At 42.7% G+C, this 26,513-nt stretch overlaps 2 protein-coding genes across 9 annotated transcripts in view; one reads left to right on the top strand and one right to left on the bottom strand.

Moving 5' to 3' along the window:
• PHF7 (PHD finger protein 7) overlaps positions 1–12,283 on the bottom strand; it is a 30,931-nt gene extending 18,648 nt beyond the window's left edge. For 2 of the 7 annotated variants that reach the window (XM_074283437.1, XM_074283438.1), the window contains exons 1-3: positions 11,755–12,039; positions 6,502–6,711; positions 6,024–6,076 (exon numbers count right to left, since the gene is read on the bottom strand). In XM_074283437.1, coding sequence (XP_074139538.1) covers positions 6,024–6,076; positions 6,502–6,542 — 94 coding nt within the window. In that variant the 5' untranslated portion in view covers positions 6,543–6,711; positions 11,755–12,039. Of the gene's footprint in view, positions 1–4,346; positions 4,385–6,023; positions 6,077–6,501; positions 6,712–11,754; positions 12,040–12,264 lie in introns of those variants that run through there. The other 5 variants (XM_074283441.1, XM_074283443.1, XM_074283439.1 and 2 more) reach the window with 5 other exon arrangements.
• Positions 12,284–12,306: 23 nt separating this feature from the next.
• On the top strand, positions 12,307–26,059 carry BAP1 (BRCA1 associated deubiquitinase 1). Of its 2 annotated transcripts, none has more exons than XM_074283435.1 (17): positions 12,307–12,535; positions 13,436–13,465; positions 14,159–14,213; positions 15,000–15,132; positions 15,490–15,609; positions 16,031–16,092; positions 16,180–16,322; positions 16,803–16,881; positions 17,226–17,349; positions 17,883–18,030; positions 20,735–20,919; positions 21,434–21,567; positions 22,082–22,560; positions 22,680–22,834; positions 23,013–23,105; positions 23,200–23,272; positions 23,786–26,059. In XM_074283435.1, the coding sequence occupies exons 1-17, from the start codon at positions 12,499–12,501 to the stop codon at positions 23,917–23,919; spliced, it is 2,184 nt and encodes a 727-aa protein (XP_074139536.1). In that variant the 5' UTR covers positions 12,307–12,498; the 3' UTR covers positions 23,920–26,059. The 2 variants fall into 2 exon arrangements, with proteins under 2 accessions (XP_074139536.1, XP_074139535.1); XM_074283434.1 differs by having other exon boundaries at positions 22,677–22,834.
• Positions 26,060–26,513: the final 454 nt, after the last annotated feature.

The raw sequence follows: 26,513 nt of genomic DNA, 5'->3' as shown, positions 1-26,513 counted from the left end.
GAGTCCTCTTAGCTTCCTCCATTCCTATGGAAACACTTAAAATTCATCTTTACAAATGTTCTGTTGTATCCCATGCAATTTATAGTAAATGCCTAATTTTATTATTATTATTTTTTTTTTACTGTTGAAGGATAAGATAAACATTCATAATTTCTGGTTTGTTAAAAACTGAAAAATCTCCAAATCTGAATCTCAGCATCTAATGTGCAAATCACAAAAGGAAAATTTAAGTGTAAGGATAATAGGTTAGCACAGCAGCAGTTAAATTGCTGTTATCTATATTCTCTTTCATGAGGCAGCTAGGTAGACCCGAGTTCAATCCACCTTACATACTTATTCAGAATAGCTGTGACCCAGATTTCTTTAAATGGTGTTTCCCAATGACATAGGAGTAGAATATTTCATTTGTCCTCTCTGACCAAAAGGCTTATTTGTGTCTGAGGCAGGGGAACTAAAGCTGGATCAGTCAGCTATTTGGAAAAAAGGAAAAAAGATGGAGGACCCTGGAACTTAAACAGTATAGGTTAGGAGCAAGCAAACTCATATTCTATCCCTTTTAACCTGGGAGGCTAAAAGTGTGGAAATTGTTTCAATTATTGAAATGACTCATTTTGCACTTAATAATCACTCTCCAGTACAATCTGGTGCCTGAACTGGTAGGTAGAACTTTGTTCTTATTCTGCTGAATCAGAGTAATCAGTATGGTGTGCAGCCCAAAGCTTCAGCCTGGTCCCCAAACCATTTCAGTGAACTATTCTGCTTTTCTCCTGCATAGAGACAGAGACAGACAGACAGAGGGACATAGAGACAGAGAGAGAAGGGGAGGAGAGAAAGAGTTTATGAGAAACAACAGAATTGATGGCCTTCTACTCCCATGGTCATGGAAGTGGGGCAGGGAGTAGGAATATATGAAAAACTGGATGGGGGTGGAGAACCTTGACCTTGAAAAGCAATAGTTGCATTTTTCATATTATTTGTTTTGCCTTGTAATCTAATTAAAAGTAATTTTCAGTACCTTAAAGACTTTCAAGTGGATAAAGTTTTCGCCAAAAGAAACAGAAACCACTAAGAAGACATAAGGAGTATGGAAGGCAGTGCTGAGGAAACTAAACATGTCCACCTACAACCACCACCATCTGTTAAAATAAACAGTTAATTTTTCATAGACATCCTTGAAAGAAGATTGCTTCTACATTTTTCAATCATAAGATAAACATTCATAACTTCTGGCTTGTTAAAAACTGAAAAATCTCCAAATCTGAATCTCAATATCTAATATACAAATCACAAAAGGAAATTTTAAGTTGAAGGATAATAGGTTAGCACAACAGCAGTTAAATTCTTGTTACCTATATTCTCTTTCATGAGGCAGCTAGGTAAACCTGAATTCAATTCACCTCACATACTTATTAACTGGATGACTCTAGGCAAATCATTTAACCTGTCTGCCTCAGTTTCCTCAACTGCCTCCTGGAGTTATGAAGATCAATTAAGATAATATTATAAAATATTTATTATAGTGCCTGGAATATATAACTGGTCCTTAAATGTTTGTTTCCTTCCCTTGCATCAAGTTTTGAAATTATGTAAGAATTATGTTGATCATCCATGGACTAGACCACATCAAGGTTTCTGACTTGATGAATTCCACATCCCAACATATAACCCAAACCAATGGGTACTTACTGTGCTACATGACAATAATACACAAAACGGGAAAAAAATCATCCCCTTCAAGGAGCTTAAATTTTGTGGGGAATATACATATGTACATAGTTGTAAGCACATGCTACTTTGAGGGAAACTTAATTAGTACAAATGACTCAGGGAATTAGGACTTTCCTGAACACACACAGTACATAAAATGTGCTTTGAAGTATTTCTATAAGGCAAAAGGAAGGAAGGAATACATTCTAGGGTATGAGGGGACAGCCTCCACAAAAGGATGGTTCTAGGCTAATTCTAGGAAAATAAGTTGGAGTATATCCATGAAGAACTTTCAATGCCAAGTTGAAGAATCTAGGATCCCCTTGGTTTCTTAAGCATGAAAGTGGCACAGTCAGACATACTTTGGAGAGTGTTATTGTAGCAGCTGTGCAGAAAACCAGCTGGAGAGGGGAGAGAAGTCACAACCATTTAGAGGCTGCTGAAAGAATCCAGGTGAGCGGCCATAAGGACCTGCATTATGGCAGTGGCTGTCTTAAGTAAATAAAACAAGAGATTCCCAAGGGGAAGTAAAAGCACAAGACTTGAAAACTGAACAAGGGGTGAAGCATTAGTTAAGGATTCTTGAGATTGTGAATACTGATGACTTTCAAAAAGACGTTGGAACGCTCAAAAGAAAGCGACATTTGAAGGAGTAGCAGCTTTGAGCAAGGAGATGACAATTCCATTTTGGACATGCTAAGTTTAAGGTGCTTACAGGGCATTCAGATAGAGATGTCCAACAGGTATTTGGTGAGAGGTTAGGAGACTGAGCTGGATACATACATCTGGGAGGTTTAAATTGAGCCTATGAGGTCACCAAAAAAGAGGGTCAAGAGAAGAGAAGTGTCAGAGAAAAGCTACCTCCATGCATGGGGGCACATAGATTATTCAAGGTTAGGAGTTGGGACACAGAGGTTGCATCCAATCAAGGAAACTGAAAAGACAAATGTATATTTTCTGATTCTTGGGTTTTTTTTTTTTGTTTGTTTTTTTATTACTTCCTAACACTGATAGATGACTTTTTTTATTCACTTGCATACAGTTTTCAAAAGATTGTTTTTTTATTATGATCAAACATATGCAAAAAAAAAAAAAAGAGTTCAATGACTAGAAATATATCTGGGCCAAGTTCATGAAAAAGAAAATTGGTAAAGTAATAGATAATGCTTTTGAAAAAGCTTCTCTGTTTGAGAAACAAAAATGGCAACTTATTTTGGAGTTATTTTAAATGTTACTCTTTTGTACAAAATAATCTTCTTCTTAGAAGGACTAAAGAAACAATCAGTAGTCCTGAAACTGGAAACTCCTAAATTTGCTTGAATTAACAAGTCACTATGATAGTGCTATAAAAAAAGGAAAAAAAAAATCACATGCTGGATTATTCAAAAAGAACCATAAAAGTTCTTGTCAGCCAAAATACAAATACAAGTAGATTTCACTATTTATCGCGGGAAATCATTTGTGGTAAAAAGAAAGCCAGTTTCTCTAACATTTAGTTTAACTGACATTTTATACCACAGATAAATGATTCATACTATTAGATGTATTCATCTTGATGCTGGACACAGTCTGAAGAAAGTTTTATTGGTTACATTGAAACAAATCAGAAAAACAGGTACACCCACCAAAATAATGAGTACACTAATCTCAAAAGTACTCATATAAAAAGAGCTAAAGAACAAGCCTATGACAATGCATTTGAAATAGTTTTTGGCATTTAAGATAGTGTTAGGCAGTTATTTTAATTTCATACACATTATTATTCATTGAGTTTCTATAAGTCCAGTGATGTTATCTTTTGATAGACTAGCTAAAAAGATCTATATTTTAAAAATAGCCCTTTAGTAAATAGAGAATGTTGATTTTAATCTTGAAAATAACCTTGAAAAGACATAGCAACTGATAAATGAAAACTGTTGGGAGGTAATATCTTAAATACTTTGTAAAGACAAACTAAGTCCACAGAATTCTGGATTGTGTAAATATCTAATGTTCCACTATCATTGTTGGAAAATCACTGTTACTATGACATAGTATATAAAGTATACTTTTTCATATAATTTTCAGGGTTAATATTCTTAGCCATATGGATAAAATAGCTAAAGACTTGCAAAATAAAAATGTAACTGTGTTTCAAGGGACACATGGGTCCCCCCCCCAAAAAAAAGATGAGAAAATCCATTAGACTATACTTCAAAACAGTTATGATAATGGTTTAAAATATGTTCGTCTATTCAGAGTTCTATGTTGTAAACAGAAAGTCTATAAATCATGGGGGGAAAAAATATATTACCTTTCAGTCCAATAGTTCTATAAGGCTAAAATTAGAAAGAAAGATATAGGATTCAATTTTGTTTCAACTTGATTAAAGGTATAATAAATAAAATGAAATTGTAAATTTCTTTTGAGAAACAAATTTTTCTCAATGAAGTTAACTGATTTATGAGCCAAGATAATGCAAATGACAAAAAAAAAAAAAAAAAAAAAAAAAAAAAGGCAGCTCTTTTATCAGCAAGCTTTAAACATCAGGCACTCCAATTCTGAAGTCAGTAACATTAGACCTACTGAAATACATGGATATGAACTCACTGAATCTTATACAAGCCTAGAAACAGCAATGAGGATACTTTTAACCTTACCTGCAACTGTAGCATCATGTGAGATATCTTTCAGTAAACTGAAATTAATAAAAACATACTTAAGATCTTCTCTTGCTCAAGAAAATTAATCTAATATGGCCACACTCAATAAAAAACCAAATTACAAGCAAAATCAATTTAAACCAAGTAATAATAGTTTTGCTACAAGTAAAATTTGAAGAGTTAAATTGTGAGAAATGAAACTTTTTTTTCTTTCGTTATTTGAATTTTGTGTGTTCTTTGGATTGTGACTTTTTTTTAAACTCAAGAAATATAAATGATATATAGGAGCAAAACTGGTTAAATACAATTAGGAGGTATCGAAATAGGGAAGGAAATTACAGAATCTTGTTACTTTTAATATTTTTTCTCTAAAATAATTTGTTAGTTTGTTTAGCAGTTCCAAATTGTAATTTGACTTGAACCAGTACTTGTGATTTTTTTTGTTCTTGTTTAAGCTGACTTTTTGTTGATTGTATGCCTTCAATTTAATACTGTCCATATGTAAGCACAAACTAATTATGTAACTGATAATTGTATATTTTATCTTAGTTGCTTTTTGTACAATTTTTACAACACAAATTACAAAGCTGGTTTGAAGACTCTCTTTTGTGTATATTGGTTCCCTGGGACACTAAAATTCTTGCTAAAGCTCAGGCTATATAAGGAAGAGTGAACCTAATTATCCTACCCTCCAAAACACAAAAGGGATTTCAGGATTTAGAAAACTGGCTACTTTGGCCAAAAAAAAAAAAAAAAAATGAGATGGAGCTTTACATGCAACTGCTGGTTTTTTTTTTTTTTTTAATTTTATTCACTGCTATAACCCTCTTAAATATATTTTTCTTGTTACTATTGCTTCTTTTAATTTCATCCATTCTATACTAGATTTGGAATCAAGAGAGTTCTGAGTTTGAATCCCTTTGATATTCATTCTTGTGTTGACAATGGGTAACTTCATCAGAAAGTGAATATAATAATACTCCTTTTTAACTCTCAGGTTATGGGAGAACTAATTTATACACAGCGCATTGTAAACCATAAAGTGCTATGTTGCCAGTTATAATTATTAAATTTTTGAACTAAAATTTATTATAGATCCTTAGTTCCTGAGTCTTTAGAGGAACAATTTGTTACCCTGGGAAAAAAGTGGGATCTGGTAGGGAGAGCTGGAACAGAATCTGAGATGTATTCAAGTTTGCCCTCTAATACAATTAGAACAACTTTTTTTTTTTTTTTAACTTGCCTCAGTTTATTTTTCTGAAAGGCAAGATGACAATGTATGGAAAATGCTTTGAGTTCCCCTAAATGATATTTATAAAGTGCTGAAAGGTTTGCAAAGTTCTCTAAGTAATTATCATAGGCAGTCCTCATAGTAGCACTGTGAGGAAGGTGTTAATACTATTTTAATGATGATGAAAATGAAGCTCAGAGAAGTTAAAGTGATTTGCCCATGATTAATCAACAAGTATTTACTAAGTACCTACTATGTGCCAAATCTCATGCTAAGCACTGGCTAGTACTTGCCAGAGACAGTAGTTGAACCCAGGACTCTCTTGACTCCAAATCCAGCATTCTTCTCAGCTATCATGATGCTTCCAGAATCAATCCTGTAATTACTTTGACTTTCCAGGCAAAGGTAATTTTTAAAAGGACACGTCCCTCTGCCCACCTTACCAGGCCCTGAAGACTGCTGCATCTGTGCTGTCCACCAAGACATAATTGAGTCTCTGTATAAAAAGGAAGAAAAAATACAGAATGATCTTTGAGACCACCCGTCTCTATTTTTGGTGGCTTTTCCCTCACCATCCCACCATCTCAGAAACAAAACCAGAAATTCCAAAGAATGTCATCATTTCTTTTCATATTTTTTAAAAATGCTAAACTATGCCTACTGCCCATACTGTTTAATGTCCCAGTAATCCTCCTAATTGTTCTTTTCTGCCCCATTCCCTCAATTCAGGGTTTGCCAATCTTCACAAATAGATTAAATAAATTCCTCTGCTGCTAAGCTGGGGGGCAAGAGACTCTCTCTTTGTTATCTGACTCTTTTATTATCCCTCCCCCAGTTCCACCCATTGAAAAAGTACAAATGAGGAATAATCCACAGCCCACTCAACAAATAGTCAAATCCTCTGAAGTAGTCCAACTCTACCTTAGTCCTTTAGTCTTCCCCTTTCTGTTCACAATTCTCATTAACCACTGCTTCCCTTTCCAATCTGGAATCTCTCTGTAATTTTAAAAATAGACTCTTCCAGCCACAAATATTAACAAGCCTCAGAGCAATTGTTCTCAGGTCTCATAAGGTCTGGGGAATGAAATCCAGCACCTTCCAACACATGTGATCCTATCCTTGTTCATAGCCCTGTAACAATAAAAATAGCTTATTTTATACAATGCTTTATAGTTATAAGACATTTTACATTCATCATCCCATTTCATTTACACACCACCACCACGAGATCAAAAATGCATTATTTCCATTCCACAGAACAGGAAAGTTAAGCTAGTGGTCTGCCCATGGCCACAGAACTAATCAGTGGCAGAACTCAAGCTTGCTTATTGACCCCAGATTCAGTGCTCTTTCAACTTCACTACATTGCTTCCTTTACAAAGACATAATGGTTACTGTACCAATTTCTTTGTGAGAAATGACTGAAATAATCAGATTAACTCTGTCTCTTAAATTAGTCCTACATATAATTAAAAGTGTCCTCTAATTGTAACTGTCAAGATTCGTCTTATGAGTTAAGTTTAGAAATCCAGTCCTCTTGTCAATCACTGTTTTATTCTTATATCAAGAAAATCTGCTACTCTTGAAGAATATACATACAAATTAGGGAGTCTGGTCTAATTTCTCATACTACCAAGCTATTCTCCAAGAATTTCTGGTTTGTTATCCAAGCAAGTCTGGGACACTAACCTGGCAAGTAGACTCAAATAATGGATATTGCTTACTCATAGGAGGGAAGGAGGCTAGGCTATTCAAGCCCCTCATTTCTAATTTTCCAACCAATCATATTGTTCTCCCTGACTCAGCTCTATAACCAATAATAACCAATCATACTGTCTTTGCCATCTATGATATTGAGCTCTTTTAACTAATCAGAACTTGCTCCCTGGCTACAAAGTCCTCCTGTTCTTTGTGCTGCTTTTCCTTAAAAAGGGTAGCTATTCCCCACTTTAGGGTCTTAAGCTTTGCTGAGTAACTTGAGAACCTATTTATTGGTAAGTTCACATCTTATTAATAAAGTGATTATGCTGGGATTTTGTGCCTCAGTTTATCTATTTTGACCTTCACACTAAGGAATAAGAAAAGAGAAGCTCTTAAGATACAATTTTAATGAAGAAAAACAGAATTTGTTCCAAGGAGACTGATGTAGATACACAGGGATCTCACCAAACCAACTATACACAGAAGATGGAAATAAGTCCTGAAAACAGGAAGAATTAAGAAAATGACACAGTTACTACTTTAAAAACATAGGCCTGTTGAAGCTCAAAATGTGCTGGAAGCTAAAGACAATAAAGAGGGTTTTTTCATTAATATGGGGGTGAATGAGATCAAACAAGGGAGTAGGTGGGATTATGACAATTGAAAACACAAAGCCTCCTCTGTCCTAAATAATAACTTTTGTGTTGGAAAAGTCATCTACTTCACTGAAAATCCCTAGCAAGATGATATACAAGATAAGACAGTAAAAGATCATCTAGTATGCCCTTTATGAACTTATTTACATCTGACCCTACAGAATGCATGGTAAAGAACTGGCAGATGTGATTGTGATTCACTATCAATATCTAGATCACAGAAAACAGGAGGAATACTATAAGTCTGGAGAAGAGCAGATTGTCTAGAATGGGGGAAAATGTCATAAAGAGAAAACATGGTTTCATCAAGTATATATCATTTCCTTTTTGGACAAGCTTCCTAAATTGGTAGACAAGGAGAATGCTATATAGATACCTAGGTTTTTTCTTATCTCTTATAGAGATATATTGTGGAGATAGATAAGTGTAAACTAGTTGATAATACAGTATTGCAATATAGGAGCCACTAGACCTGTAGAATGGACCTCTTCATGTGAGAGGATGATGATAATACAAGGAGACTGAGAAGCAGTTACATTGTCTGACCTCTCTCCTCTTCCCTCTTGCCTTCAATTTATTTCATTCCCAATCCACAAAGAACATCTGCATCAGTAAAGACTGCTTTGCAACTCCTTCAGGTGTTATTTTTCACAACTGTGGAGGGTCTTGGTGAATTGACCTGCCACTTCACTTAGGCATGGTTCTTAACAATTTAGAAAATTGATACAATCAAAGAATAGTTGTAATGGCTCAATGTTAACATGGTAGGATGTTTCCAGTGATTTATACTTGGTCAGCATCCAAAAAAAATCTTGCTAAGTTAGAGAAAGCATAATGTAGTAGAATCAGATTAAAATGTTAATTGGAAAATGTTTAGTAAAAAATGAAAGCACAATACAACCTAGATGCTGTTAACTTGTGATATGCTAAATAAAAATGTAGCTCGAAGAACGTTTCTATTTGGAGAATCTGACACCACTGGCCTAGAGGACCGAGTTGAATTTTAAAAGATGATATTCAAGTAGAAAAAATGTAGTGTCTTATACTTGAGTACAAAAGAGTTAATTTTATAAGAACGACATGGAGGTAGGCAAGAGTGGAAAACATTTTGTAAAAGATTTGGGGGTTTTAGTGGATTATAGACTAAATGAGTTAGTAGCATATTGCTTCAGACAAAAAAGCTAATGCTGTTCTCTTGATGTAGTGGTTGTTTGGAGTAGTTAACACACACCTACTCCTCATAAGAGACTTACAACTTCCAAGAATAAAGGAATAGAATTCAAATTGAAACTATCATTCACCTCATACTTCATTTAGAATGTTATGATCAGGTCTAGATGGCATAGTCTAGGATGGATTTTAATGAAATAAAAGATCCAGAGAAACCAAAATAGTGGAAGGCCTTGAGTCTGTTATATGGTGATCAATCAAGAGAATACTTCTGGATTCTCATAATACTAGATGAAAATTTATCAGGTATATTATACAAGGATTTCCTTCAGGTATAAATTGGACTGGATGATTGCTATGATCCCTTCCAACTACAAGTCTGCGATTCTATGTTTTCTACTCCATATAAAAGCTGTAAGAACCCAGATATGCAATCTGTGTTAAATACTTCAAAGAACCACTACATCAAATAACCAGCAAATATTTGTTGAATACCATACCCAATAAAAGAAATATATTGACTCAGAATAATTGGACCCTTAATTCTATCTAGGTAACTCAATTTCAAGTATTACATAATCCATGATGCCTTCCCTATGAAGAAGATTTTCCTTCCTCTGACTAATCATATTTTTATATCACTCATAAGCACTAATTAAACTGGCTTTTGTAGTGCAATTGTTTAAACGTCCTATTTTCTATTTGGGACACTAAGTAGGAACCCCAACTTAAGTTTTGTATCCCCTTAGCATCTAGTAGGTATCGATAAAATGTGCACTAAAAAAGGAGAATTCAAACCCACAATAGAACACAACAGACTAGGCCGCTTAGGACAGTTAATTTTCTGTGGTGAGAGATAGAGCCATTCACTTACAATTACCAAAAACATTTCCTGGTTCCTTCCTTGCAAGTTGGCTCAGCAGAAGCAAAGGTTTAGCATTAATGGCCTTTTTTATTTCGTGGGTCACACAGAGACAACCCTTAGAGAAGGAGAGGTAAGACATGGTGAGTTTTAGGCTATTTGTCCCACCTTCAGTCTGAGAAACAGGACATTCTGCTTTGACTTAAAACTGAGAAAGAAATCACTTAAGTACAGTGATGCTTAAAAAAAAATGCTATTTGTCATTATTACTACTGATTTTTCTTTCTAGGCTTTTGGGGAAGTAAAAATTGCTCTAAAAAGTCAAAGGTATTTGGGATCTGTCAGTCTTGAGGAGATAGCATCTATTGATTTTTTTTTTTTTGTTTTTATTTTCAAAAAATAACATCTCTAAAGTAAAAAATAACAAAACACCAAGTTGGGCTCAGGGATTTGGCTAGTAACCAGAGACCAAATCAAGTCCTTGTTCCTATGGAGTGTCCCTACTAGGGCTCCTGAGAGAATAATGTTTCTCTTGACTACAATCTGGGCGAATATTCTCTTTACTGGAAAAGTTGCAATTGTGTAATTATCAGTATTTTTGCCTAAAATACCATTATTGTTGAATCATCTTTGCTCCAATGAAGACCAAATCCATTTCACTCGTGTTCTTTTCTGGCATGTTTTCATATTGTATCCATGTACACTTGCTTACACAATTATCTCCTCAGCCAACTTCTGAAGAGCACTAACTAGTAATATATCCAAGTCTGCCACAGACTTTACATTTCTCAACGACAAATTAGAGAATTTCAAATAGAAGAAAGATGCTTAGAAGAACTGGAGCTAATCAACAGGAGTGTAGACAGACAAAAACCTGTTCAGATACATTCAAGCCTGCAGATGAGGGGCATGCCAATTTTGGGGATGTTTTCTACCAGTAAAAGAACTGAAAACCTTGAAATTTAACTTTTCTGCATGGACCAAATTCTTCTGTATTTGGAAGAAATCAGAAGTCAGAAGATGTGTCAGAAGATGACACAAATGGCCAAGGGAAATTTAATGTGCTTTTAAAAGACTTCTTTCAGCTGCTAAAATATCAAACAAATCTCTAAATGGAAGAGTTTTGAGCTGTTGGTCTTTGAAATGGTCTTACCCCCAAAACCCTAGGGTATTGGGTTTCGGTTTTTTTTTTTTTTCAATAACAAAAATTTTGAGAGACCAATCCCTAGACTTTTTTTTTATACAAAATGTGTTATTTCCAAAGGATTTGGTATTTTTTACGCAAATACCTAATCCAACAATTTCAACAGCAGCCCTTCCAGGCCTGTAACTGTTGAACAGGGAGCGGGGGTAGATGGGAGAACCGCTTCTCGGCCTGCCCCCCCCCCCCCCCCCCCCCCCCGTCCGAGAAGGCAGGGCTGCCTTTTGGCTGGTACTTGGACCCCAGCGCCCAGCGCGGCCCTGCCAACCAGGAGGCGCTTAACTAATGCTCGTTTCTCCCCGGCCTTTCTACGCGGCCGTCCCCCAGATAGCAGCGGATGGCTCCCCAGCCTCTAGGATCTGGGGTCAAGTTCTGCCTCAGACACTTTGGAGCTCGAGAGCCTGGCACTTGCAGCCGCTGAGGGTGGGGCAGCGGCTCCGCTAAGCCCCGGCGGGCTGGACTGGGGGTCGGGGGAGGTTCCACAATCACACACATAAGCACACTCACGCCCATACACTCCCGTGTCTAGGCTCCTCTCCCCCCTCCCCCACCCTCGATCAGAGGCCCGGCGGGGCAGCTTCTACCTCCGAGGCCCCGGGCACGGGCTGTTCCAAACCCGGGCCGCGTCTCGCGCCTGCCCGCCAGGGGCCCGGGCCGGACCCCGGCCCGCCGCGCCTCGGCCACGCCCTCCGCGGCGCTGCCGCCAGGCCGCCCGACAGCTGGAGGAAGGGAGGGAGGGAGGGCCGGGAGGGGCCGCTAGGGCGGGCGGCGGGTCAGCCAACGGCCAGTAACCGCCGCGAGCCCGCTCGGCCCCGGCCCCGCCTTCCAGGGGGCGGAGGCTGGGAAGCGGGGCGACTGAAGGCGGGTTCATGAGTTCCCTCAACGGCCAGTAACGGCGGCGAGCCCAGGACGGCGGGCACGCGCAGCGCCCGCGCCCCTCCTCCCTGCCAGCCACTGGAGGAAGGGGGAGGGGAAGGCGGGGGCGGGGAAGCTCCCTCCCTCTCCCTTGGGAAAAGCAGGCGTGGGCGGTGGCGGCGGCGGCGCGCACGTCCTGCCGGCGCGGCTCCGCGCAATGTCCCCGCCCGCCCACTTACCTTGCAGCGTCTTCTTAAAAGAGCCGGATTGGGGGAATTGGAGAGTGCGCGGCGTCGCGCTCGGTGACGTCAGAGCCGCCGCGTCGCGTCGCGCTCCGGTGACGCGGCTCTCGGGCCCGTTGTCTGGGCGTCTGAGAGCGGGGGCCCGGTGCCGGCCGGGCTTCCTTGAGTGCGGGGCTCTCAGGGGCGGCGGCGGAGCTTGGACATGGCGCTGAGGGGCCGTTCCAGGGGAAGATGAATAAAGGCTGGTTGGAGCTGGAGAGCGACCCAGGTGAGGGGCGAGAAAGGGGGGGCGGGGCAGGAGGGAGGGAGGGGGAGGGGAAGGAAAGGTTGGCAGGAGGGCCTGGAGTGGGGGAGGGGTAAGGGGTAAGGGGAAGGGTGTAAATAAAGAAGGACGGTTCTTGCATCTTGGGCATTCCCTAGGGCTGAGAGGAGCCGCGGTGGGCGTGGGGGCTGGGGGGCGAGGGCCGGCGCTCCGGGGAGTTGGAGGGCCCTTCCGAGCGCTGCGCCGGAGGCAGGAACTAGGGCCGTCTGAAGAATCGCTCAGCCTCCTCTGTGAGGCGAGCGCCTTGCAGCTCTGAGTAGCGTGTGCGGGAAACGCCCGTGCCAAACCCCAACAAGTGGTTAAACAACTTAGGAAGCGCTTGCCCCGCGTTCTGCTTCTGGAGCCCCCCGGAATTGTTCGGAGCTTCTTGTCCGGCCGAAGCGAGCCGCGGCGTTCTGGGCGCGCTGGTGTGCGGGCTCCCACCCCCCGGGCCGGCCTTCCCCGCAGGCGCTTGTCTGCGTGGGAGCCGAGTAGGCCGGCCTCGAGTCCCGGGCGGTCCTACCCCGCCTCCTCCGCGGTGTTAGAGAGCTCGGGCAGAGGGTGAACATGCGGGAGCCACTGCGGGCCGGGCGCCCGCCGACGGTTACTTGTGAGCGGGGCTGCGGTGGCCGTGTTACATAAGCGACCCACGGCTCAGGCCACATCCGCACCTGTGGTCCGGAGCCCCGGGTCTGAGAAGGGGCTGCACGGAGAGCGGGAAACATCCCGGACACGGCAGCTTGCAGGGTCGGGATGCCGGCCCTTCTCTCGCTAAGTTACTGGCTCAGTGCGGTTTTGATCCTTCCCTGACGGCTTTTCTTTTCTTTCTCTGCTGTCTCCTTTCTCTTCCGATCCTCTCCAACCCAGGCCTTTTTACCCTGTTGGTAGAAGATTTTGGTAAGTTCGACATTTCCACTAAGATTCTCTTCTTCATATGACCAGTCACCTTTGCAAAACCTCTTACAACCCTCCCCCTTCTCAGTCGCACTGTAGATGACAACAGACTTCTATCGGCTTCCCAGCCCCTCTCTCACTTTACTTCGGTAACCTCCCTGATTTTCTGTTCTGGCTTTATCATTTTCTATTCCTACCGTGTCCTCCGCTCCCCTTTGTCTCGCACATTAATTATAAATTCCTTATTCGGAATTCAAGGCTTCTCTCAAACTAGCCCTATGGCAGACTTTTCTAGTATCCTTGCATATAACCTCTTCTATGTATACTGTTTTTCAACAATATGGACTTTGTGCTTGTCTCTCTTTTTTTCTATTTGTGCCTTTGTTTTGCTAACACCCAAGCCTGGGAAACGGCTCTCCCAAGTTTTAACCTTTCTCAAGTCCACCTTTTCCTTGAACCTTAGCCACTCCCTGCCTCCCTCCCTCGTACTTTAAGGGGATCTTGCCTCGTTTATGTGTCAGCATTCTACTTTGACCTGTCCGTTTCACCAGTTATTGGTATGTATTTTCCCCCCTCCGTGCTGCCTTCCCCCATCTGTCCCCCATTACCATATTAGATTGTAAACTCTGCATCTAGCTTCATATTTCTAGCACTGAACACAAAAGTTGCATGGTAAATGTTAATGATGTTCTTTAGGTGTTAAAGGGGTACAAGTCGAGGAGATTTATGATCTTCAGAGCAAATGCCAGGGGTAAGTTACTTCTCTATTAAACTCTGTCATTGGCCTAAGATAGTTTGAGAAAGTGTCTCAAGTCTGATTTTCTGATTAGATCTCATTGATTTTGAAAGCTCTTAGATTACTTGGTAATAAACTTTAATTCAAGGAACCCCTCAGGAGGGCCCAGTCTGGCTGGCCAGCTTTTCTCCCAATGCTAAGTGTTTTATTGTCTGAGATGCTACGGCTTTGCTTGGATGCTTATGTAGTAGGAGTTAACTCCTGTAAATATCAGAAAATGGGTCATGATAGCAAGGCCAAAAGTTTCTCCCCAGGGGGAAAAAAGAGCAAGTTTGAGTGTGGACTTGTTTTATTTAATTTGCTCAGGATGCTGTGCTAGAGTTCCCTGATAGAAGAGTCACTGGTTGAGCTTCTCATTGGAACAGAATTTTTATGTGTCTCTGTTTTGCTTTGATCCTGAGGCATCTTCCAAGATGATCCTCTGGGCAGTGAATTACTTTTTTTTTCTTTTTCTTTTGATGACATGTAATTATGAGATCCTACTTGGGAAAGGGGGTGGGTGCCTTCCCTATGGATTCTAAGGGCAAAGATAGAATAGAGGTTGTGCTGTAGGAAGTACATAGACTTCTGCTTTAAACTGAGTTGGTAGTCTTCACAATAGGTTAGTACAGAGTAGCTTTGGGAGTCTCTCCTGCTTGTGTGGTGAAGCAATTTTAAGGGGAAGAAAAAAAATTTAGGGGAAAGGGGAGCTTTGCCTTCCAGCCTGGTCAAACACACTTAATAACTTCTCTCTTCCTCCAGTCCAGTGTATGGCTTCATCTTCCTCTTCAAATGGATCGAAGAACGCCGGTCTCGGCGCAAAGTCTCCACCCTGGTGGACGAGACTTCTGTGATCGATGATGACATTGTGAATAACATGTTCTTCGCCCATCAGGTTATTTGATTCTCTGTGCTCTGAAAGTGGAGTTTTTGTGCCCAAGTGCCACAGGTTAACTTAGCTTTAGAGAGTTGTTAATATTTCTGCTTTAGGAGAAAATAAACAAAATCTAAGTGGTGGTGTTAGTACGTAAATACTATGAGCAAGAGAATTTCTCTACAATTTCTACATTGAGTCATGGGAGGGGATGGCTCTTTTGCCTAAGGTTTAAAGAGTTCTGACTAGGTCAGTTGGCCAGATCACACCCTGCCTTTTTTTCTGTGTGTCAGATTTATCAATAAGGCTACATTGGTATATGGAAGGTTGGGACAAGATGTATATCATGGATAAAAGTGGCTATTCTTGGTTCTGCAGCTGATTCCCAACTCCTGTGCCACTCATGCCTTACTGAGTGTCCTTCTGAACTGTAGCAATGTGGACCTGGGCCCAACGCTGAGCCGCATGAAGGATTTCACCACAGGCTTCAGCCCAGAGGTATTTTGAGGCCCCTGCTTGCTGTGTGTCTATTCTTTGCCAACTAGATTGACATGTATGCAGTGCTTAGCCAGGGGCCACTCTGCTGTTCTCTCAAGAGAGTGAAGTTCCCCCCCCCCCCCAATCAGGAGTGGATGTGGTAACTTTAATTACATTATTTGGTCCTGTGGCTTCATTGATTCCCTTATGCAGACCTGTGACTTGAATAGAGCATATCATGGCCATGCTTATTTTATAGACAAGAAGTTAAGTAATATTTGACTAAAGCTACATAACAAGTAAAGTGCTTGAGTTGTAGTTGAGGTCATCTACGTGAAGCCTCCATTGAGTTTGTCATTCTTCCTTTGATCTATGTTAAATTATCAGTTTCTCTACCTTTTTTTTACATAGAGACTGACATGCAATTATATCTTCTTTCTAGAGCAAGGGATATGCCATTGGGAATGCTCCAGAGTTGGCCAAAGCACATAATAGCCATGCCAGGTATATATAATGGAATAAGAGACAAAATAATCATCACTAAGAGGGGGAGTCTTAGTAATCAATCTTCTGAACCTGTCTCCTCTACAGGCCTGAGCCACGACACCTGCCAGAGAAGCAGAATGGGATCAGCGCTGTGCGGACGATGGAAGCATTCCACTTTGTCAGCTATGTCCCCATTAAGGGACGTCTCTTTGAGCTAGATGGGCTGAAAGTGTACCCCATTGACCATGGTAGGGTTCATACTTTGAGTTCCTTGGGACAGGGAGACCTAAATGCTGATATTTCCTACTAGGGAAATGACTTGAGACCCTATATAACCTGAGTAGTTTTCCTTGATTTTTGACCATAATAGTTTTGTCATTTGACCATAATAATTCTGGTTTGTTTTATTTCTCACTTATTCTGAATTCTAGGATTGGTGATATGATTTAGACATTTCGTAGTAAAATTTTTTAGTTGAGCAATTGACCACATTGATGTGTGGTCTTTGACAGTAAACTGGTGAAACATGTCTGTAAGATATGATAAGATATATGACAAATTGACTCCCGAGAATGTCTGAATTCTGACTATAGGTATCCTTCATGAATAGTGACCAAATACTCCGAGCTCCAGCCCACTTGGCTTCTGTCTTCATCACTTTCCAACATTTCTGCACTTGGGATTTTACCATCTTTTTTTTTCCCTCCTTCCCTCCTTATTCTTCCTAGGGCCCTGGGGGGAAGATGAAGAGTGGACAGATAAAGCCCGCCGAGTCATCATGGAACGGATTGGCCTGGCCACAGCAGGGTAACTGTCCGGACTTGGGTGTGGGCACAGCACTGGGAAGCTTGATGGCAGCTTGACTGTCTTCAGCCTTTTTCTTTCCCATGGATAATTATGGCATTCTAAAGGATGGGGTGAGGTATTTAAAAAACAAAAGAAAACATTTTGGTGATAAACTGGCTTCCTTTTTTGCCTCCATAGCAAGGCATGATATATCTTGATTGTTGGGTCCCCCCAGGACAATGACTTTTAAGTTCCTGGTGTCAAGTAATTTGTACTGATTGTGTGGTTGGGGAAGAAGGGGCACAGAGGGTGGGGTGTGGCTCCAGAAGACCTGAAGCTGAGGTGGCCGGTGGGTGTGACCACAGGGAGCCATATCATGACATCCGATTTAACCTGATGGCGGTAGTGCCCGACCGCAGGATCAAGTACGAATCTAAGCTGCACGTCCTGAAGATGAACCGACAGACGGTGTTGGAGGCCTTGCAGCAGGTAGGGAAGGCCACACTCCAAACTGTTCCTGTGCTGGGAGTAGGTCCTGGTGTTTGTCTTGTTTGTGGGTACTTGAAATCTCTCCCTATTAAGAGCGCCATTTATCTTTCTGTTCTTTGTGCTCTTATCATGCCCTCTTGTTCTGCATGTGTTCTTTCTCCTCTGATTTAGCATTCTGATATTGTTTTTATTCAAACAGCTTGATTATTTGGGGGCTCAAGTAATTGGTGGATTTTCTATGTTCTTATCTCTCTCCTTTCTGTTCCTCCACTTAGCTTTGGATGTTTCCTTATTCCTCTCTAACTCCCTGGAGAATGGGAAAAATTTAAGTTGGGTTGAGGACTGGATCCTAAAATGAAGTTATTAGTATTCCCATTTCATGGTGGTGTGATTAGGCAACAGCTGGCTGTGCTGTTTCCTTACGGCATACTTGGCAGGAACTATGAGAGGGCACAGTCCAGTGGGCCTATGTCCCTGCAAGTATAGAGTTCTGCTAGTTCCACTGCTCAGTGCACTCCTTATTCTGGTTTCAGCTGATCCGAGTGACTCAGCCAGAACTGATTCAAACCCAGAAGTCCCAAGAGTCTCAGCCCCCTGAGGACTCCAAGCCGGTCTCCTGCAAGCCCTCTCTGGTGCTTGAAACAAGCAAGACCCCACTGGCCTCTGAGGGTTCCCAAACAGGTATGAGATGCCTGAATGACAGGACTCCAGGAGGCCTGAACATAGCTTAACTCCTCTTTTGGGAGAGGGTTCAGTTAAATGGGACTGCTTCAGAGTTGGTATAGAATAAAAATTTTTAATCCTTTGGATATTGTGGACTTCTCAGGTAGTCTTATAAAGCCTATGGGCCCCTTCTTGAAATGTTTTTAAATGCATAAGATATACATAAAATTACAAAGAAAACCAATTACATGCAGTTTTTAGAGCATTTAAAAAAAAAAAAAAAAGTTCTTGAGCCCTAGGTTAAGGAACCCTTGTTTAGAGGGACTTAAGGTTCTCTCATTGAAAGGCAAGATGGTGGAATGGAAATTTGGAGTCAGGGGACCCAAGCTCAAATCCTGTTTTAGACACTTAGCAGTGTGGCCCTGGGCATTTATATTTCTCTGTGCCTCGGTTTCTTTGTCTGTAAAATGAAGGAGTTAGATTCAGTGGCCTTTAAGGTCCTTTCTAAATTTGAGCCAATGACTTCAGAATATGTAGCTCATCAAGTGCCAGCTGCAGAGTCTGAGAGAAAAAACCCTGGCTGGCCTCCTGGGGGTCCCTGCAGACTCTTTTTCCCATGGAGAATTGTGGAATTAGACATTTGGGAAATACCTGCATTCTTGAAGTGAGTGATCAATGTAAAAGACTAAGAGGCCTATAACATTCTACTCCCTTTTGTGTCCCTTACACCACAGATTTTCTCCCTTCTTTTGTTCCTTTACTTTTCTCCTTTTTTCCTTTCTTCTGTTTTTTTTTTTTTTTTTTTTTTTTTTCCCCTTAGTTCCCTTTATACTCCTGTCTGAGAATTTCTCAGAGTCAGAGAATATTATCCTCTGGTTTTGAAGGATGGTAGGAAATAATAGGAGCTGATTTCTTTAGGAAGTGTTAAGTGGAAGACGGAACAAGTCAAGTAGTGGTCCTATTTAAAAAAAAAAAAATTGTTTAGGAATTTTTACTTTTAAAAATAGTATTACCCTAGCTTCTCTGTCCCAGAGAACCATCCCATATAATAGGTTAAATTTTTTTAAGACAAAAAAAAAATTGGAAAAAATCAGCATGACTGTACATCAAAAAGTCTGAAAATATGTGCACTCTAGCAACCTTTATGAGCCCTCTACCTCTGCAGTGAAAAGGCTAGGAATGTGTGCTCATAGGTCTTCTTTCAAGACATGCTTATTTTTTGTAATTTTGATTTTTTTGGTGGGTAGTCGTTCTTTCCATTTATATTGTTGTAGTTGTTGTGTAGATTGTTTTGTTGTCTCTGCTTACTTCACTCTGCATCAGCTCTTGTAGTTTTCCTTATTTCTCTTATTCAAAACATTCATCATTTCCTACAGCACAGTAGGAAATTTATTGTTACATTTATGTTCCACACTTTGTTTAGTCATTTCTTAATCATTGGGCATCTACTTTATTTCCAGTTCTTTGTCGTCACAAAAAGTGCTGCTATAAATATTGTATAGGGAGACTTTCTTTTTATCATTGCTGACACCGAGGGTATGGTATGGAAGTTTTAATGATTGAATTTGTGTAACTTGAGATTGCTTTCCGAAATGTTCATACTGGTTCAGTGTTCCACCAGCAATGCACCATGGTGTCTGTCTTCCCATAACTACTTCAGCATTGACTATCTCCATCTTTTGTCATCTTTGACAATTTGCAGAGTGTAAAGTAAAATGTTAGGATTGTTTTGATTTTAATTTTGGAGACTTCTTTCGTGTGGTTGTAAATAGTTTTCATTTCTTTTGAAAATTGTGCATATCTTTGACTACTTATCTATTGGGGAATGGATTTTGGTCATAAATATTTATGAATTGTTCATATATCTTGAATACCAAACCCTTGTCAGAGAAATTTGGTACAAAGGTGTTTTTCCTCCATTTCCTGTCTTATCCTAGGTACATTTTCTATACCTGTGAGAGGCAATCTGGTTAAAACTAAGGTCACACACTTTCTCTTTTTCTTTTTTGGGAGGAGGGCAAGAGCTTTTTTTTTTCCCCAAAAAAACATGCAAAGATAATTTTCAGCATTCATTTCTCTGCAAAACCTTGTATTTCAATTTTTTCCCTCCCCCTCTCCCCAAACATTAAATGGTTCTCTATATGTACTCTTCTAAACATACTTTCATATTTGTCATGCTGCACAAAAAAAAAAAAAAAAAAGATTAAAAGGGAAAGAAGAAAAAATTCGAGGGGGGGGAAAAACAAGCCAATACTAACATCACCCCCCCACACACACACACACAGTAAAAGTACTATCCTTTGATCCATATTCAGTCTCTATAGTTCTCTCTCTGAATGCAGATGGCTCTTTCTATCACAAGTATATTGGAATTGTAAGGTTATGCTCTTAAAACTAAGGTCATGTATCCATTTAGAGTATTGTGGAATATAGTGTAAAGTGTTTAAGTCTGATTTCTGACATACTATGTAGTTTTTCAGCAGTTCTTATCCACCAAAGAATGCTTTACTTAGTCGTTTGTAATTTCTACTTTATCAAACACTGGATTATTTTTGATTCTCCCCCATCTGATCTTTTTCTGCTTGTTTTTTAAGCAAAGGAGTTTTGACTGCTGCTTTATCATATGTTTAGAAGTCTGGAAATAGTTCCCTCTTTCTTCCTACCAGCACCTCCCATACCTGGTTCTGAAGACATAATTCATATTCTTCTTCCTTCCTTTAAGAGGGAACTGAAGAGGTGGCAGGACCTTGCCAGCCAGCTCCCACACATAGCCCACCCAACAAACCCAAGCTCATAGTGAAGCCTCCAGTCAACAGTCTCAATGGAGTCCCAGCAAATCCCAGTCCCATTGTTCAGCGGCTCCCAGCTTTCCTGGATAACCACAACTATGCCAAGTCTCCCATGCAAGTACGTGTCTAGAGCTCAACAGGTGCATCTCTAGTCTAACACTTAGTGCCATGGCTGTCCTTGGTACTGAGTGCTTTGAACAGGTATTTCTCACTGACCCTGGAATTTGGTAGCTATTTGAGAATATCTTGTATTTTTTTGAGTCATAATATTTTGTACAGTCTGGTGTTGAATATTGTGTCATTAGAAAATCCTAGAAATTCAGGAGAATTTCTGGAAATTCAAGTCTTCTCTGATTCCTGATCATTTGCTTGGTTCCAGAATTATGATCTTACGAACATGGGATATGTTCTTAATCAGGTCTTAATTGCCAATGAAACTAAGGCAAAGTCTTTGGATATTCTGTTTCCTTAGAAGGGATGTGTGGGACAGATGCCATACCAGAGGAGCATCTGCCTTTGTTGTATTCTAGGAGTGGGAAAGAAGCAGCCTATGTAGCCTGTCTTGGAGTCGCCAGGCTTACTCGCTTGGCCCAGCCTGCTCTTTCCACTGATCTTGGGATTGTTTCCTCCAGGAAGAAGAGGACCTGGCAGCAGGTGTGGGCCGCAGCCGGGTCCCAGTTCGTCCACCACAACAGTACTCAGATGATGAGGATGATTATGATGAGGAGGAGGAGGAGGATGTTCGGAACACAAATTCTGCCATCAGGTAGCTGCTTTTGCCTTGGGGCATAGAATACAGAAAACCTCTGGCTTTTTCTGTCTAATTTAAATGTTGGAGAGAGGAAGTGGGGCTGCCAGGTATCCCCTGAGAATAGGTTTTGGAAGAGAAGCCAGGCCCTCTCAGGTAACCTTGGATTCATGTGTCCTGCTCATGCCAAGGCTGAAGAGAGAAAGATGCCATCTATTCTTCCTGCCTTGACTACAGGAAGGACATGCGATTGCAGACCAAACCCGTCATATGACTTGAGAGACAGCAATGAGCTCTCTGAGATTCATAGAAGTCACACAGTGTCAGAACTCTGGAGTACAAGCTCAGCGCCCTGGCTCCTGTCCTACTTTGTCTTCTTCCTTAAAAGCTTCTCTTTAATTCTTGGGATTGGGGAAGAGGCTTTCCATAAACAATTGCTCAGCCAGCTGTGGGGCCAGAGGGCTTGGGAAATGCTTCTGGGGACAGGCCCATCTTCTCCCCGGGTTCACTTTCTTTCTTTGGGCCTGCACAGGTATAAGCGGAAAGGGCAGGTCAAGCAGGAGCCCTTGGCTGCCTCCTCCGATGGGCAGCTCTGTGTCCTGCAGCCCAACACCATCAACGTGCTGGCTGAGAAGCTCAAAGAGTCCCAGAAAGACCTCTCAATTCCTCTGTCCATCAAGACTAGTGGGGGGGCCGGGAGCCCAGCTGTAGCCGTGCCCTCTCACTCTCAGCCTTCACCTACCCCCAGCAACGAGAGCACCGACACAGCATCTGAAATCGGGAGTGCCTTCAACTCCCCACTCCGCTCCCCCATCCGTTCTGCCAACCCCACCCGCCCCTCCAGCCCCGTCACCTCCCACATCTCCAAGGTGCTTTTTGGTGAGGATGATGGGTTGTTGCGAGTGGACTGTATGCGCTACAACCGAGCTGTGCGTGACTTGGGGCCTGTCATCAGCACGGGCCTTCTGCATCTCTCAGAGGATGGGGTGCTGTGTCCTCTCACCATCACAGGTGAGGGAAGGAGGGGAGAGGGGCTCTGCTCAGTCAGAAGAGGGTTTGGCAGGATCCTTAGCCCCGGGGAAGTTTGCCCTGCTTCTAGCTCTCTCTCATGTGTGTGCTCCTCTTAGAAGGTGGGAAAGGCTCCTCGCCACCTGCCAGACAGAGTCAGACAGCCCAGATCAGCGTCGCCCTGGAGGAGAAGGAGGTGCCTGAGCCAAGTGATAGAGAGAAAGCCGGGCTGAGCCGGCCCCCGGAGCAACTGTGTGGGGAGAAGTATTCCCCCAAAGTGAGTGTCCTTTTCCTGGGGCCAGGGAAGGTTGCCATTTCCCTTTCTCTCCTGGTCCTGCTGGCATCACACCTGGCATAGGTTACAGGCAGTGGCGTCAGAAGTTTTGCACCGTGCCTTCTTGGGGGTCCCCCTCTTGCCTGGGCAGCCATGTCACCAGAGTATTTGGTCTTTTCAGGAGCTGCTGGCACTGCTGAAGTGTGTGGAAGCAGAGATTGCAAACTATGAAGCCTGTCTCAAGGAAGAGGTGGAGAAGAGGAAAAAATTTAAGGTGAGCTCCTGGTGCCGCACTTGGGTGGCTTCTGATGCCAAAAGTTTAGCTGCCAATCCTCTTCCTCTTCCTCCTCCTGTATTTTCCTTCCTAGATTGATGACCAGAGAAGAACCCACAACTACGATGAGTTCATCTGCACATTTATTTCCATGCTGGCTCAGGAAGGTGAGGTGGGAATGCTGACTCCTGGTGGAGGGGTCGGGCGGCTTTTAGGAAGGTGCTCCCACTTTTTGGAAAGGAAATGAAGCCTGTTCTCCCAGGCAGACAGACCCAGGCCCCTGAAGTGAGGTCTGCACCCTAACAGAGACGCTAAAGCTTGTGCTGATTGGGGGTGACACAAGCTGGGGCTGTTTTCTGGCCCACCTTCTTGGGCTTTCCATCCCATGTGGCCTGATAAATCTCCCAGGACAGCTGACATCTTTCATTGATGCTCTTGTAGACAAATGCTGTCAAATTCAAGGAGAAAGAGAGGCCACTAAACCAGTCATAAAGATCTTTACAGGCACCTATGTTACGTTATTTTTGTTCTTTTGTATTCCTATTTTTGTCATATACTTAGCAGTTACATTTTGCTCTGGTTTGGGCCACACAGAGGAGTCTTGTGGGTCTCAATTTGGCTCCTCTTCCAAGAATGATTGGGCGCAGGCTGCCCATTCAGTCTGTTGTGCCCTCTTCTAGGCATGCTGGCCAACCTCGTGGAGCAGAACATCTCTGTGCGGCGACGACAGGGTGTCAGCATTGGCCGGCTCCACAAACAGAGGAAGCCTGACAGACGGAAACGCTCCCGTCCTTACAAAGCCAAGCGGCAGTGAGGGACCTCCCGGCCCAGGGCTGGGCCTTCCATGTGCTCCCCTAATCAGAGGACGTTCTGAGGGCACGCAGCTGAGAGTGGCCCCCACCTACTCTCCTCCCCTTGGACCCAGTATTACTGTACAGTTTAAAGTGGGAATGTTGTTCTCAAGTGGACAGGCGAAGGTTCCCGTGTGTTGGTCGCACTACAAACCTCCCACTGACCCTTTAGAAATAAGGGAGACTTCTTGGTCATGTGGCTCTCAGCCTCCTCTAAGCCCTTTTCTGTTGACCTGAGGATATTTAAGTCAGTACTTAAGTTCTCAGCTTTTGGGGGGTTGGGGCTGGGGGTGAAGATTGGGCAGGTCAGCTAGAGATTGTCTCAGTCAGTGCAAGGACCACTCAGGAAGCAGCAGTTGGAGTTGGTGTAGTGGGAACTCTTCCTGTGGGAATACCCTCTTTTTTCCCCCTTTGTCATCTGAGCCTGCCCACAGCTGGCTGTGGATCATCTACCCCAATGGGTACATGGACCCCATTGACAACCGGGGCCCTGGCTCCCTGCCTCAGTGACAGCAGAATATATATATTTTATATATGAGAAATGTCTATTTTTTTTCTTGGTTCTGACTAATCTTGCCACCATTGTATTGAATACCACTGCCTCCTACACAGCAGCCTTCTGGACATAAGCTTGTCCAGATCTGGCTCTCCATCCCTTCCCCTGCCTTTCTTCCTCATCCATTTTCTGTGTGTATGTATGTATTTGTGTGTGTGTGTGTTCTCCCCTAACCCCTGTCTGGGGAGCTGGAGGGCAGAGCTGGGACTTCAGGGTCACAACCACTTACCTCCTGGGTGTGTGACCAGGGCCAGAGGTGCTTTTGCCCAGGTTCCCCCATTTACCCCAGTCTCTGAGCCCAGCCCGGACCACACAAGCACTCCTGGTGAGAGCCCCCAACCGTCTCCTGGAGAGGTTGGGCCTGCACTTTTGCACATCTGCTGTTTGAACGCCAAACTCAGGAATCGGGGCTTGCTCAGGATCAGTATGAGAAATAGGGCAGGTGGGGAGCGGCAGGATTCTCTGGGTTTCATGGAAATACGTAGCTTTGTTACTGAATTGGTCTGAGCAGCTACTTGGGCTATCAAGTCTTAAGAGTGGAGCTGTTTAAATTTTTAGGTTCTTTTGATTCCTGTAACTTGTTCTTCCTTCCCTGGCTTGGCCCAAAAAGGGAGTACATATAAGGTCAAGGTGTTTGGGTTCTTTGGGCCCGGCTCCTCTGTCCTATTAAGGCCTCTGCAGCGGGGTTAGGCTTTGCTCCAGAAACACATGGTGCCAAGGTGTCCCCAAGCCTTTTCTTTGGGGAGAAAGCTGATTTTCAAAGTGTTTGCTGGCTTAACTAGCCTTGAGCTTGCTCTAATGGGACTGTGTGCGCAGGGGCTATTTGGTCTCCTCGGAGCGGGTGGAGTCCTGGATGGGTTTCTGTGGAGGCGCTGAGCATGTGCCCTTCCTTAGCAAGCCTGGGAGGGCAGAGGTAGCTCTCGGGAGCAGGGTCGAGTGGTGAGTTATCAGGCTGTTGGTGCTGAGGGAAAAAGGAACAGGGAATTTCTTGTGGGGGTTGTTTCTCTTTCCTTCCTGAGCTTAGTACCCTGGTATAGGAGCATAGAGTAGGAGACGGCTGGCCTGCCTGCCTGCTTCCGTTTTATGGGCATTTTCCACTTGGGCTTAACCCATCCTGTGTCCTGAGAGGACTTAAAGGCAAAAGTCCTGTCAGTCACCATTTGGGGACCAGTCTCTGCCCTGTTCCCACCCTCGAGAGTCTGTTTGCTTCTTTGTGACCATAAGGTAGCTATTGCTACCCTTACCCTGTCCCTTCCCATCCCTGCCCTTTACCTGTTCCCCCTCTCTCTAAGGGCCCCTTCTTTATACCACAATTGCCGTGGTAGGGCAGATGAATTTGTTCTCCTTCTGCTTGCACTGAATTTCAGAAGAGACAGGAATCAACTTGAAATAAAATGGAGGTAACTTGGGGAAGGCTGAACTGAAGCTATTGTATATAAGAGACCTGGGCAGGCTGGGACTCAGGCCACCCCTTGCCTGTTGCCTGTCCATCCTTGTAAATAAATACCAGTCTTGCCTGAATGAATAAAAAGTTTTCCTGTAACTTATATGCTCTGTGTTGGCTGGCTAGATGTTTGCTGAATAAAGAATTGTGTACTGTGCTGTGCAAGCATTTTCTCTGTTCTGGGCACTTCATGGCACCAGGACTCAGACAGTGTATGTGCATTGGCAGAATCCTGGATGGCAAGCTGGGGGACCTGCATTCTCTTTTTGGCTCTGCCACTAGTTTGCTGTGTGACCTTGGACAAATCCCGTCATCTCTGGGCCTCCACTTTTCCTGGTAAGATGAGGTCCCTTCCAGTTGTAGCATTTTTGGATACAATTTGGAAAAGGTCTCAGCTGACCTCTTGCAGACTTCCAAATCAGAAGACTTCTAACAGTATAACTAGAGGGATGGGAGAGAAGGGGGCTGGCTTCCTGCTGAGCCAGTGGGGGTGAAGGCCTGTGGGCAAAAGTTGTGTCCAGAGACTGACCCCCCACTTTTCTGACTGGCAGAGACCC

This window comes from Sminthopsis crassicaudata, chromosome 1 (assembly GCF_048593235.1).
Source record: "Sminthopsis crassicaudata isolate SCR6 chromosome 1, ASM4859323v1, whole genome shotgun sequence".
NCBI classification, from domain to species: Eukaryota; Metazoa; Chordata; class Mammalia; order Dasyuromorphia; family Dasyuridae; genus Sminthopsis; species Sminthopsis crassicaudata.
The sequence above is the reverse complement of the archived record's forward strand: the minus strand, read 5'-3'. Positions and strand labels throughout refer to the sequence as shown.